This window comes from Pelophylax lessonae, assembly GCF_965119305.1.
Source record: "Pelophylax lessonae genome assembly, chromosome: 4".
Classification (NCBI taxonomy): domain Eukaryota; kingdom Metazoa; phylum Chordata; class Amphibia; order Anura; family Ranidae; genus Pelophylax; species Pelophylax lessonae.
The window spans coordinates 243,741,654-243,756,952 of NC_138771.1; the positions used below are offsets into that span (position 1 = coordinate 243,741,654).

Sequence of the window (15,299 nt, forward strand, 5' to 3'; positions counted from 1 at the left end):
TAATTAGCCCTGCTCCCTCCTCACTGGCTGCGATTGACAATGGCTCCTGCTTCCAATGAGAAGGGAGAGACCCAGGAGAGTCTCAGCTTTTGTGCACATCGCTGGATCAGGATCAGGCTTAGGTAAGCAGGGGAGCTGCACACTGAAGGTTTTTTAACCTCATTCATTCTATGCATTCTGCCTTTAAAAACACTTTAATTTAGCATGACTTGCATTACTTTCTGGATGGCGTTAGTTTAACCACTCTGCAACCGCTCACAGTAATACTACTGCGGCAGAGTGGTTCGTTATCGTCCAGCCACGTAGTATTAACGTGACTGGACACTCCCCCTTCTGGGCGGCGCTTGCGCACCGCCGGAGGCTCGCTCCCGCTGTTTTCATTCACAGCGGGAGTCGGGCCAGGGGAGGAGCAGCGGCGATCGCCGCTGCTCTTACCCGATCGTCGGGGATCGAGTCTGGAGATCCGCCCGCTGTGTGTAAACACAGCGGGCGGATCTCCATAGTGACAGGGAGTGACAGATCGGACTGTTCAGCATAGCTGGACATCCGATCTGTCCATGAATCACTCAGTCACCTCCCCCCCTACACGTCAGTAAGCACCAGGCATACATTAACCCCTCCCTCTCCAATAAAATTAACCCCTTCCCTGCCAGTGTCATTTTTACAGTAACAGTGCATATTTATAGCACTGATTACTGCAGTAATGTCACTGGTACCCCCAAAAGTGTCAAAAATGTCAGTCAGGGGTCCGGTCTGTCCGCCGCAACGTCGCAGTCCCGCAAAAAAAATCGCAGATCGCCGCCATTACGCGTTAAAAAAAAAACACCAAAAATGACAGAAATCTTTCCCTTTGTTAGTAAACGCAATAACTTTTGCGCAAACCAATCAAAATACGCTTATTGCGATTTTTTTTACCAAACATATGTAGCATAAAACAAATTGGCCAAAAATTTTAAAAAAAATTGGTTTTTACATCTTTTTTGGGGGGAATTTCATATAAAAAAATGTTAAAAATATTGTTATTTTTTCAAAATAAACGCTCTTTTTTTGTTTATAGCGCAAAAAGTAAAAATCGCACAGGTGATCAAATACCACCAAAAGAAAGCTCTGTTTGTGGGAAAAAAGGACGTAAATTTCGTTTGGGTACGGCGTCGCACGACCGCGCAATTGTCAGTTGAAGTCGCACAGCGCCGAATCGCAAAAAGTGGCCTGGACGGAAGACAGCAAAATCCTCCGGTGGTAAAGTGGTTAAAATCAAGTCAAAATGCAAAATGGATAAAGCCATAATAAAAAAGCTTCAGTCTGACCATTCTGACCCTTTGTAAGTAGGTCCGTATGTCTATTTTTATAAACACTGCCCTTTCAAGGCTCTGGAAATAAGGATTGTGCCTCTAAAGCAATATAAAGATCACTCAATGTAAGCAGAAGGTCAAATATGATGTGATTTGGCTCCCTTCCCATTCAAGAAATGACAGGTTGCAGTATGTACATTAGTAATTTTGTTTTAGTTCAAATTATTTTATAGTGTTTGTGCACAATATACCATAACTATACCTAACTAGCTAAGCACGTCTGCTATCTACATCATTACATGTGCTTTGATCTAATGAATTACTCTGAAGTGAATAACATGTCATTTTAATCAGTTAAGTACCTTGGTGACATTCACAGATCAAGAGCACTTTGAAGGCCCTTATGGTTTCCTGAGAATATTGAGTTTAGAAAGGCTAATACTGTGACTGTTGGTGGGGCAATATGGCAATATACTGTGTGTGTGTGTGTGTATATATATATATATATATATATATATATATATATATATCATTTCTTGGATACAATATTTATAGGTCTCTACAGTAAATTGCATTTTAAATTATGGATCTATTCTTAGTAACTTGCTCCACAAGAGTCATAAATGAAGGTTTCATTTATTAAACACGAATACTTAACACCCTCATGACATCTGGCTTTTTGCATAATGCATCTTAATGAAGAAGTAACTACCATTTTGATTCATTCATAAAATTCACTTAAATGTATTCAGGGTTAATTAAAACAAATGCAGGCATTGTAGTTTTCTAGTTGCCAATATAATTTATGCAAGTAAATTATAATAACATATATACAGTGTGCCAGAATGTCTTTTCATGATATTAGCTTGCTCATGGTGTGCCCACCTCAGTATGGCTTCTGCTACAGCCATTTAAATTACATGCTTACTGGTTAAACTAATTATTTAAAAATTGCGCTAAATGCAAATATTTAGTACAAATTGTAGGTAGAATTTTCAGCATCCTCGGTTTAAAGTAGAACTATAGGCGAAACCTTTTTTTTTTCTCCCTTTTTTTTCATCTGTCACATTGGAGATGTTTACTTTCACTTCCTGTCCCATAGCCAAAACAGGAAGTGCTAAGAAATCCCTTCAAATTAAGGAAATCTCTTGGGCCCCCCAGGTCACTAGAACCCCCCTTGAAAGATGTCCTCTCTATTAGGGTCCATGTACACGGGACACTGGAAATGGCCGTTTAGGAGCAGTTGGGCGTTTTTTTCAGAAGCCCCTGAACCCATCTACATTTTATCTTATCTGTCCATGTACACCAGGTCGTTTACAGTCATTTGCAGGCAGTTGCGTTCAGGGACTTTTTTTAGAACGCAATTATTTGCGTTCGAACGTGTGTTTCCCAGCGTTTCAAACGCACAAACGCGCCCGAACGCGTCTGAATGCGTCCGAACGCGTCTGAACGCGATGACCCGCGTTTTTCCATTTTAAAGGGGAATAATTTTTTTGACCTCTAGGAACGCTTCTAAACGCAAACGCCAGCAAACGCCGCTAAACGCCCGCTAAACGCGGGTACAAACGTGACCGAACGGACGTTTCAAACGTCCTAAAAATTCCAGCATTCAAAGGGACTTTTAACAACGTCCCGTGTACATGGAGCCTAACTGTTCTGGGGACAACCCAAAATTTGATATTTTCTTTGACTTTCACTTCAAGTGATAATGGTAAACAGAACAAATAGAGAGGGTGAATCTCCCAACAGGGGCAGAGGTAGCAACAAACACATGATAGGTATACCAGACTTCCACCTTGCTAAGGATTTGGGATTTTCAAGGGCTGTGATATGGTCTGTGAAATTTGGGAGAAAATATAAAAGAAAACATTTGTATAAAAAAAGAACAATTTTATTCAAAGTACAAAAACATACATTTAAAACGTAATTGGCAAGAGGTTACATATCCAAAAATCGTTAGAAATATAAACAGTAGTATAGATCACATAGGTCCTATATGTTTCGCCTTGTCTGCCTAACAGCATGGCCATGATTTCTTTGGTTAGGGTGTCATGGTTTCCAGGTGTGCCTGCTGAGGGGGACGTCTCCCCACTGACTCCTGTGAGAGGCTTCTCATAGGGCAGTGGAGGAAGGCCAATCAGGGGACACATTCAGGCTTGTAACTACCCCAGAAGGCAGATTATGCTGCAAAGGATTCTGGGAGCGGGTATAAGTTTGGGGAAAGCGCGTGACCTTGGCAGTAACAGAGTCCCAGGAGAGAGAGAACGGCTGTCTCTCCTCCTGTCTGAGGAAGAGGATGTCTCGGGGAGTCGCTCGAGAATCCAAGGAGTGCTGAGTTGAGCTGAGGGGATCTGGTGTGCTGAGAACCAGTGGAGAGCGAGAGGGGTTCAGTCCCAGGAAAGCCTACACAAGTTATGAGTACTGAGGATTGCCCCTGGGGGTCTGCCTGGAGAGTTAGAGGAGACCATTCCGGAGGAGGTTCTGGGATCCAGTGTCAGCTAGTAGCCAAGGGGGTACCTCGGTTGATGACCCTGAAGTAGCAAAGGGGGTACGTAGTCAGTGGACCCTGAAGAGCTAACGTGTAAAGGGGCGTATACGGTTTGGGCCCTGAAAGGTGCAGAGTGCCAGTTGAGAGTGGCAGCTATACAGTAATTCACAGCAAGCTACCTCAAGCCAGTGCCAGTCTGGAGAGGGTGGTCAGTGACTTTGCAGTGCAGCAGTGTCAGTAGTTCTATGCGTCACAGTCCTGAGTCTTCTGGACCTAGAGCCGAGATTCAGCACTTCAGTCAATATACAGTGTGTTCTAAGTGTCAGTGAGCTCTGGCCAGCGTCGGCTGGTGTCAGGGCAGCGTTAACAGACATTTTCTTGGATAAAGTCCCAAATTGTATTTAGTTAAGCCTAAAGGAGTATCCCACTTATTCCCTTCTCCCACCCCCTTTATCTACAATAAAAACACAAAAACCAAGATGCCGGAGTTGTTAATGTCTCAGTACTCACACCCAGGGTCGCAGCTCACATGGGCTGGAGAGGTAACCGGTAACAATGGCAGACCCACATCAGGCCACAGGCCTGGAAAACCTGCTACATTTACCAAAAACATGTAGCAGAATACCAAAATAATAATATATCAGCGCCACAAAAAAGTTGAAATCAGCAGCATGCAAACAGTGTGTATATACTAACACTAACAGTGAACAATCAATAAAAGGTTGCAGCGCTGTATAATCAATAATATTCAATGATAAAATGCAGTCAACCATATCACAAACCTCAATGTGACATGAACAAATATGTCAAAATATTTATCTGAAACATAAAAAGTCCATATATCAGAATTCAAGGTGAAAGCAAACTGTTATAGTTCCCGGTGCTCAATAATAACTCAGATGTGTCACCACGGTGATATCCTCCACCAATTAGTGAAATTGAGAACTCACCAGAACCATATGATGTCTAGATTATAGGACAGCAAACTTGTAATATGTAGTGGAATACATTTTGAACTAAACCTATGAGGAAATTAGATTTTTTAAAATGTTTTTATTGGGTGTGTTTTATAGCAGAAATTCTTGGTCATTTTTTGTTTAACCACTTAAGCCCCGGAAGATTTTACCCCCTTCCTGACTAGGGCCTATTTTGCGATTCAGCACTGCGTGACTTTAATGGACAATTGTGCGGTCATGCGACAATGTATCTAAACAAATTTGATGTCTTTTTTTTCCCCACAAACAGAGCTTTCTTTTGGTGGTATTTGATCACCTGTGCGATTTGATCATGCGCTATAAACAAAAAAAGAGCGTAAATTTTGCAAAAATAACAATATTTTTCACATTTTTTATATGAAATTCCCCCCAAAAAAATGTAAAAATCAAAATTTTTTAACATTTTAGGCCAATTTGTTTTATGCTACATATTTTTGGTTAAAAAAATCGCAAAAAGCGTATTTTGATTGCTTTTCGCAAAAGTTATTGCGTTTACTAACTAAGGGAAAGATTTTTGTCATTTTTGTTGTTTTTTTTTTAACGAGTAATGGCGGCGATCTGCGATTTTTTTTTTTGTGGGACTGCAACATTGGGCGGACAGATCGGACCCTTGACTGACATTTTTGACACTTTTGGGGTTACCAGTGACATTACTACAGTAATCAGTGCTATACATATGCACTATTACTGAAAAAATGACACTGGCAGTGAAGGGGTTAACTTTATTTGAGAGGGAGGGGTTAAGTGTGTGCCTAGGGGCGTGTTTCTTACTGTGATTGGATGTGGCTTGATGTGTAAGAACAGAGATCAACTGTCCTACATAGCAGAACCGTATGATCTCCATTCTTACACAGGCAAGAATGACAGGCGGCTTTGTTTACATTAGCCGCCTGCCTTTCTTCCGGTGTAACGGACGATCGCGAGTGCCCGGCGGACATTGGGTCCGCCGGCACACGCGCGGGGGGTCCATGACCGAGCGGGAGCGCACCTCCAGCGGCGCGCGCTCGCTCCCTAGAGCCTCACAGGCTAGCGACGTAGCCCTATGTCGCTTTGCCTGTGAGGGGCTGACCGCCGCCGTAAATAGTCATGCGGCGGTCGGCAAGTGGTTAATAGCGCAAAACATAAAAACCGCAGAGGTAATAAAATACCACCAAAAGAAAGCTCTATTTGTGGGGAAAAAAATGGACATCAATTTTATTTGGGTACAGCATTGCACGACTGCGCGATTGTCAGCTAAAGCGATGCAGTGCCGTAACACAAAAAATAGCCTGGTCACAGAGCTGAAGTGGTTAAAGTTGTACTTCTTCTTAAAATACTGTCAGTTCAATTTTCCAATCCAATTGCTGATTGAGAGGTCCGCAATATATTTATTACAGGAATGCACTTGCTCTTTAGTGACAATAGGTCACAAACCTGACATATGAAAAAAAAAATCGTCAGATGTCCCCTTTGGTAAAATCTTCCTCGCTGGTTTTTCAATGTGGTGAAAAACCTCTTTGACCAATAGGAAAGGCTCTTGGACAACAGCAGAGTAAAGCTTGACTTTTTCAGGCAAACTTAAGATTTGTATTTAACATAGGCTGCTTATTTCTCTTAGATAAATACTGATAGTTTTGATGTGCGGTAACCTTTGAATTTAGTGAGCATGTAAAGAAAAATGATTTACTCTGTATCTTCAAAGGCTATAAAGAAAAAAATGATTTCTCTTTAGGTTATCAAAGAGAAAATAGATGGTTGGATCTTGCTATATTTTTGGCACAGTGTTTTGGAACGTTTGCAGACCAGTAAAACAATGCATAAAAATGTAATAATTTGACTGAATCAGCTTATTCATGTACCTCTTGCAATTGTATGTGAAGTCAAGGGCATATAAAATATGTTCTGTCAGCCAGAGCAATGAGGACTTCTGCTTAAATATACCTTGCCAAGTCAGAGTTTGGGGAGTGAATGATGAACAAGCAATGAATTCTCTTCATACATTATTATTTTTGTAGCAATTTTGTCTGCACAGCCTGATAGTGAAAGTTAGGTGAAGTAAAAGTGCAGCATCAATATAAAAAGTTATTTTATAACAGAAGCCAATATTACTATAGACCAATATTATGTACGATGTTTCCAGATTCATAAGTATGCCAAGATTTGATCAAATTTTCCAGTATTTGCTTAGTATTTTACAATTTTTTAGCTGCAGTTATATACATAAATCGTCGACTTATCAATTGAAAGTGGCAATGTATTTAACAGTTACCGTCCTAGATTTAACATTGAGGGATAGAAAATCCGGATGCTATGTGAATGGGGACAAAACAAAAAATTGATTCAATGAGCATGTGGATAAAATGTGAAAAATGGTCCATTAATTATCTACTAGCAATAAAGTGCCAAAAGGTATTATTATTTTGGTCTAAAAATTATATTTGACCCAACGAATGTGAGTGGACCCTAAAACACAGTCTCAGACGAGGGGGGGGATGATCCACCTGCTCAGCGGGGAATCCGTCTGCTGATCTCCACTGAGCTAACTGATGTCAGGTTTGTGTCTGCTCCTCTTATGCAGAGCAGACACGGACACAGCCTGCTTTTCTCTGTGGGCTGTTGAATGGAAAAGGGCCGCCTGTCCGTTTCCATCTGACTGTCATCCAATCCACTAGACGGATAGGAAACATCCCCCTCCCATCTGTTTTTTTTTCCCACTAAAAATAGTTTATTGTGTATACAAGAAAAAAGGGTTACAGAACAGTGGGTCATTGAAGGCAAGAACAAATAACACGAGGAACATAAGCACAATATTAACATGTTATACAACAGTATACATGGGTAAAATACCCATGTACTAGAACACTTATGATATCGGTATAAGTAAGGCAAGCAGAGAAAGAGGGGAACCCTTGTAGAGGAGTAGAGCGTCCTGACTTGCCCAGAGGGTCAACCACAGTCGGGCGCTCTAACATACAGCCAAGAGAGAAACAGAATCCATCTGTTTTTAGTGGACAGGATCAAATTGGATGTCATTGGGTGTCCGTTGACATCCATCACTCTATAGAGCAGTGATGGCGAACCTTGGCACCCCAGATGTTTTGGAACTTAATTTCCCATGATGCTCATGCACTCTGCAGTGTAGTTTAGTTTTATGGGAAATGTAGTTCCAAAACATCTGGGGTGCCAAGGTTCGCCATCCCTGCTATAGAGGGTAATAGATGGTCCGATCGGGTATGCCTAAAAAACTGACAGGCAGACCCAATCGGTCCAGCTGTGTGAAAGCGGCCCTACACAGAGAAACTATGGACATTGCAACATTGTATATTATTTGTAGCACATATTTATTTGTGTTTTAATGCTGGTTGTGAATGGGAATATAATACCCTGAAAAGTCAATTGGGCTTTAAAATTTGAAAATATATAATAAGCTCAGTGAAAAATATGAATTATTTAGGAATTAGTATGATTATGTTTTCTTTTTAGCTGCATACTCGCTGATCGTTTTTTTCTTAAATGCTTGCTATTTTGTATATTTTGATGCATTTTGTTCTTTAGTCACTGATATATGCCCTTGAGAAAGGTAATCTATATTTCTTATAGGACAGTGTTATTCAGCCTGACCTCTGTGGTTGTTCTTGTCATCACTACTGACTGGATAAGCTGGGACAAGCTGAATCGTGGATTTCTACCCAGTGATGAAGTCTCAAGAGCTTTTTTGGCATCCTTTATCTTGGTTTTTGACCTTCTCATTGTTATGCAGGTATGTTGGTACAAATGTTTTGTTGTGCCTGTGTTAAAGGTTTATACATACTGTAACTGTTTACACCAACATTCTATATACTGATAGTGAACATTTGTTTTTCTTGTTGTTCTTTAAAATACAAGCTTTACTGCTCTAATAACCACAGATAGGTAAGATATATTAAATGATAGTCTTTGTATATTGAAATAGAAGGTGGTGTTTCTTTTTTTTTTAGAAATAAGGTCCTTTTTCACACAGGAAAATAAATAGAGACAAATGTTTTTAAACATTTATTTTTCCAAAAATGAAAATGTATACAATCCTTGATTTACACAATAATATCATAGCGCCCAACTGTTCCACAGTTAGAGGGACTGTCCCTCTTTTGGAGCAAAACCCTTATGTCCCTCTTTTCTCCTGCATTGTCCCTCTTTCCTCCTGTATATTCCTTCTTTCCTCCTGTGTTGTCCCTCTTTCCTCCTATGTTGTCCTTCTTTCCTCCTATATTGTCCCTCTTTCCTCCTGTGTTGTCCCTCTTTCCTCCTATGTTGTCCTTCTTTCCTCCTATATTGTCCCTCTTTCCTCCTGTGTTGTCCCTCTTTCCTCCTATGTTGTCCCTCTTTCCTCCTGCGTTGTCCCTCTTTCCTCCTGTGTTGTCCCTCTTTCCTCCTGCTTTGTCCCTCTTTCCTCCTGCTTTTTTCCTCATTTTATAGACCACAAAAAGGGTTTAGCTTGTTGACTAACAGGAGCAAACAGTTCTGTAAGTCAAAAAGCTAATTCTGTTTTGTGGTTTCACCAAAAGTTTAGTTTTTGTGGTACCTCCTGTGATGAATAAATTCCCTGATGAAGTCCTGTGGGGACGTAATGCAAAAGGTGGAGTTTTGCTGTGATGTCATCACACTTTGTGGATATTTCCCAGGGAAGGGAGAACCGCAAGCTGGTGTATGTATTCCTGCAGTATCACTTGACCCTCCCTCATAGATTGTAAGCTCTATTGAGCAGGGCCCTCTGATTCCTACTGTATTAACCACTTAAGCCCCGGAAGATTTGGCTGCTCAAAGACCAGGGCCTATTTTGCGATTCGGCACTGTGCGGCCGTGTAAAGCTGTACCTAAACGAAATTGACGTCCTTTTTTTCCCCACAAACAGAGCTTTCTTTTGATGGTATTTGATCACCTGTGCGATTTTTATTTTTTGCGCTATAAACAAAAAAACACAATTTTGAAAAAATAATATTTTTCACATTTTTTTATATGAAATTCCCCCCCAAAAAATGTAAAAATCAAAAATTTTTAACATTTTAGGCCACTCTGTTTTCTGCCACATATTTTTGGTAAAAAAAAAATCGCAATAAGCGTATTTTGATTGGTTTGCGCAAAAGTTATTGTGTTTACTAACTACGGAAAGATGTATGTCATTTTTATTGGTTTTTTTTAACTAGTAATGGCGGCGATCTGTGATATTTTTTTTTTTGCGGGACTGCAACATTGCGGCGGACAGATCGGACCCCTGACTGACATTTTTGACACTTTTGGGGGTAGCAGTGACATTACTACTACTATAAATATTCACTGTTACTGTCAAAATGAAGGGAAGGCGTTAACTTTATTGGTGATCAGTGGGTTAAATGTATTCCTAGGGGCGTGTTTCTAACTGTGGGGGGGCTTGGCTAGTGATGTAACCACAGAGACATACAATCCTACATAGCAGGATCGTATAGTCTCTGCCTTTACATCAGGGAGAATGACAGACGGCTGTGTTTACATCAGCTGTCTGCCTTTCTCCCTCTCCTGAGCGGGAACGCGAGTGGCCGTCGGACATCGGAGCTGCCGGTCACTCGCGCGGGGATGCCCGAGAACGAGTGGGAGCGCGCCTCCGGCGGCGCAGGCTCGGCCCCTACATGCTTTTGGGCGAGCGACGTAGTACTACGTCGGTTTGCCCAGGAGCGGCTAACTGCCGCAGTAAATATACTGATGGCAGTCGGCAAGTGGTTAAAGTGTATTGTATTTGTACTGTCTACCCTCAAGTTGTAAAGCGCTGCATAAACTGTCGGCGCTATATAAATCCTATATAATAATAAGAATAATAACTAGGTCAAAAATCTCACAAGCATCTCTATGGTTTTGTTTCATGCAGTTCTGGGGCAGAGATTTCCCAGCTCGCAGCTCATTCGGGCGTTGTTTACCAGCTTCCCAAGGGTTCAGGCGAACATTTCAGTCTGAGCTTGGATCTGAACACAGTTCATCCCTACTGCAGACATGTTTCAGTAGACAGTCATAGATTGGAGACACGAGACTACTAAAGATCACTGCTTTTACAGTGAATGCTTCCACATGTGTATTCCCTAGTGCCCACTTAACGCTGAAGTTTATTTTTATTAGTATTTTTTGGATACAGCACCTAACTAACATATTAGTTATGTGTATTGGTGTGTATCCCATCACCTATATGGTAGGCTTCTGCTGTATGTAAAAATCTTCCTTTCAGTGCCCCCTAACCGATGTGAGATTTAACATCTGCCGCTGCTAGTGTGAAAGGTTGCACCACTTGTCCACCCTCTTTTTTGCATTCTCAGCCATTTACAAAACAAATATTACTATTTTACCACAATGCAACACATTCTGGGTGGTGTAGATCTTTTCATTCACCTACTCCTCTTCCATTCACAGAATGTGATACATTGCGGGAGAATAATAATACAAGTTTTGTAAATAGCAGAGAGGACAAACAAATGCGGACAAGTCGCTCAACGTTTTAGACTAGCAGCGATGGGTGTTATCTCTCACAGCACTAGAAGATAGTTGGTCAGGGTAAAATCCAGCAGCTAAAAAGGAGGCACTGAAGGGAAGACATTTACAAGAAGCAGCAGCCTACTGGTAAAGGGAGATTCGTTATTTAAACAAGATCCATTACTTAAATATGTATAAACTGCACAAGTTGGGACGCTGTGTGAAATCTACATAAAAACAGAATGCAATGATTTTTCAAATTCCATAAACCCATGTTTTATTAACAATAGAGAATATAGAGAATAGAAAACAAATCAATTGTTTAAATTCAGAAAATATACCATTTTAAGAAATAAATAAGGTAATTTTAAAAGTGATGGCAGCAACACATCTCAAAAAAGTTGGGACAGGGCCATGTTTACCACAATGTAGCATCCTCCCTTCTTTTAACAAAACTCTGTAAATGCCTGGGAACTGAAGAGACCAGTTTCTAGAGCTGTAGGAGAGGAATGTTGCTCCATTCTTGCCTGATATAGAATTCTAACTGCTCAACAGTTCTGGATCTTTTTTGCAATTTTTTTTTTTTTTGGTTTCAAGATGTGCCAAATATTTTCAATAGTTGAACAGTCTGGACTGCAGGCAGGCCAGTTACGCACCCGGACTCTTCTAATATGAAACCATGCTGTTGTCATAGGTGCAGTAGGCTCTGAAAAAGATGTTGTTTGGATGGGAGCATATGCTTCTCTAAAACCAAGATAAATCTTTCCGTGTTGATGGTGCCTTTCCAGAAGTACAATCTATCATAACATAACATACTATCAGAGAGACAGGCCTTTGAACTGAGTGTTGATAACAAGCTGGAAGGTCTTTCTCCTCTTTTTTATAAACTTGTTTTATTGAAACAAGCAGTAAATGCATGCAAGTTGTAAACAATGAAAAGCAGAAGAATACATCTCAGTAAACCATCTTCCATACAACTCTATACATTTGACTTCTAGCATTAGGGATGCACAGATACCATTTTTTTAACGCTGAGTATGAGCACCGATACTTTTTTTAAGTACTCGCCGATACCGATTTCCGATATAGTATCTATCGCCTAGAAAGGGTAGGTAGAGGTGTTCCTTAGGAGGTTGGGTTAGGGTGTTGGGTGAGGGCAGGGTGGGGGGGAGAGTAGAAGGGAAAGGGAAGGGTGAGGGCAGAGTGGGGGGAGGAGTAGAGGGATAAGTAAGGGCAGGGTGGGGGGAGGAGAAGGGGGATAAGTGATTTCAGGGTGGGGGGAGTAAGGGAATAAGTGAGGGCAGGGTTGGGGGGGATAGCTTAACAGCAGAGGGTAAGATCGTTGGCACACAACATTTTGAACATAGGACTTCTTAGAGGGCAGCACACATTTCATGGTGTGCTCTGAGATAGGGTTTTCAGGGGCAGGGAATTAATCAATAGGTAGGATGCTCTGAGGGTCTCCTCCAGTGTCAGCCTGAAGCTGCATATTTGATTGTGTGTCCTCCTCCATCCTCTGCCTAGATTTGGCTGGACTTTGTGTGGTGGGGGTAGAGGGGGGAGAGAACTCATTAGTGTTCTGAGAAGGCGGTGCCGTATCTCCAGGCATGCAGCCGGCACCATCTTGCCTGTCCTGCTGGCTGGCCAGCAGAGGAATAGAAGTCAGTAAGCCACTGGGGAGGCTTGGAGGACTTTGGGACATGTCACCCAGGTGAAAGAGGATCTCGGGAGGTAAGCAGCCTTTTCCACGTTGGCCAGACATGCCCCCTGTTGACAGCTGAACAACCAATAATAACCAATAATTGCTGGCATTCTTTTATTTACATTTCATCTGTTAGCGGGGAAATCTCGCTGAAAGCTGAAAGAACTGAGCCAGAAGGTATCGGTTTCAGGTATCAGTACAATATCACAAGTACCGATACCCGTGCAAATGCCTAGTATCGGCATTAATACTGATACCAGTATTGGTATAGGTGCAACACTATCTAGTATACTACTGTAGTATAATGAAGTGAAAGCATACTAAAACATACCTCATAATTAGTCCCATATGTTTGATTTATAAGCAAAGAACAGTAAACAAACCAGAGTGAAACAGGTTATGATTATAATCCTGCTTCCCACATAGGGAAAATTGGTTGCAAGCATTTAACTTACCTATTATGTTTCAGATGACAATAAAGGGTTCCGGAATGTCATCACTGTGATAGATATTTCAGCCCTATAAAGGGGGGTCAGATATTAAGTTTAGCAAGGAGTCAATCATGTCTTGCGAGGTTAACCAAGGACCCCAAATTTTGTCAAACTTCAAAGAGCACCCCCTAGCCTCATAAGGTAACTTGTATAGCAAAAGGTTTTTGTTTAATTACTCGCTAACACAGACCAGTGTGTGAGGGTTCAGACCGAATCCAATACAATACCACCATTTTTCTGGCATAATAAAGTAATAAACACAAAAACAATATAGTCTTGGTAGAAAGCTCAACGTCTTCAAATACTCCTAGAAGGCACCATTTGAGGCTGCAGATGTTGGGGATCTCAAAAGCCTCTGAAATAAATGCAGTGACTGCTGACCAGAACGGTCTAACCCTATCACAGGACCATATCATATGGAAAAAATCCCCCTGCTCTCTCTCAGACTTATGACAAAGAAGAAATGCCCGCTTACACATAAAAAAAAAGTATTTTTGGGATAGAATATGTGCATAGAATATGTGCAATGTAAATATCTTAGCTGTGTTAATTTATCCATAGCAGAGATAAGTGTCTGGATATGAACTGCTCACTGCTTTCCAGTCCCTGATTGTGAGATTGGGTATGTCCGTCACCCACTTAGCATGAGCCTTCCCTAGTTGGGGCAATGGTTTGTCCATTAGCAGGGCACAATAAGTGGAAACATGTTTGAAATGATCAGGTTAGGCAAGTGCACGCTCTAGCTTAGAATTACTGAGCTGATTCTCAACTGAGCCTCTGCTGGATGGCATAGCTGTAGGTATCAAAAGTGCCATGTGGGAGGTATCCGGAACTCACTTTGTATTTGTATAAATGTTTTGATTACACCATGCACATATAACTGGTGAAGATACTTCAAGCCATAGTCTACCCAATGTAAGCCATCTGATCAGCAAAATAGGGTAAATGAGGCTCAAACCATAAAGGTTGATTGGGGGAATGTGTGTGGGTGGCTTTATCAAGAATATTCAAACAGTGTTTTTCAGGGTTACATTACCTTGTGTAGTATTAATCATACACCTATAAATAGGATTACCCAAAGCCTCATAAGCAGAAACAACAGCGGCTTCAGGAGCAGTAGCTACATTTTTTAGCTGCCACCCATTTGGGCAGCGAAGTAATAGAGGCGCAGGTTAGGGAGCGCTAGTCCACCCCTGGAGGTCAGAAACTGTAGGGTCTCCAGAGAGATCCTAGGAGCCCCCGGGCACCATAAAAATCAGGAGAGGTGAGACTTTATAGCTTAAAAGTGATGTTTTTGGATATAGACTGGGGAGTTAATTTGAAGATAAAGGAATTTAAGTATAAACACCATTTTAAAGAGGTTTATATGCCTCAATAAAGTAAGAGTTAATTTTAGCCATTGAGTTTGTTTGGTGCGAAAGTAGGAGATACGGGGTAAAAACATTATTATCGAAATGTTTTGCTAACGGAAGCTGAATCTCAATTCCCAAATATCTAAATGTATTTGTAACTTGTAGAGGGCAGTCAGGCAGGTAGTAGCGAAAGTGGTAGTTCCATGTCAATAGGAAAAATACATGACTTTCTCCAATTAACTTTCAACTCAGAAAACCGTCTAAACTCTTGAAAATCTCTAGTGCAGCCAGGATACTACATAACGGATCTCAAATATACAGGAGCAAATCATCGGCATATAAAGATACTCTTTCCTCCAGTGGAAAATTCCATAGCCCCTTGAGCTGTGAGGAGGTTCTGAGTAGCTCTGCCAGGGGTTCCATAGCCAAGGAAAACAAAAGAGGGGAAAGTGGGCATGCCGGTCCCGTGCTCCCCAGAATGGAAAAGGGTCAGATATCTTACAATTAACTTGTATACGGGCCCGTAGCA

At 41.3% G+C, this 15,299-nt stretch overlaps 1 protein-coding gene across 1 annotated transcript in view; it reads left to right on the plus strand.

The window, feature by feature from the left end:
• Positions 1-15,299, plus strand: part of TMEM117 (transmembrane protein 117) — a 404,157-nt gene that overhangs the window by 365,191 nt on the left and 23,667 nt on the right. Inside the window, exon 6 of the mRNA XM_082255317.1 lies at positions 8,355-8,514. Within this exon, the coding sequence (XP_082111443.1) occupies positions 8,355-8,514 (160 nt within the window). The remainder of the gene's footprint in view (positions 1-8,354; positions 8,515-15,299) is intronic.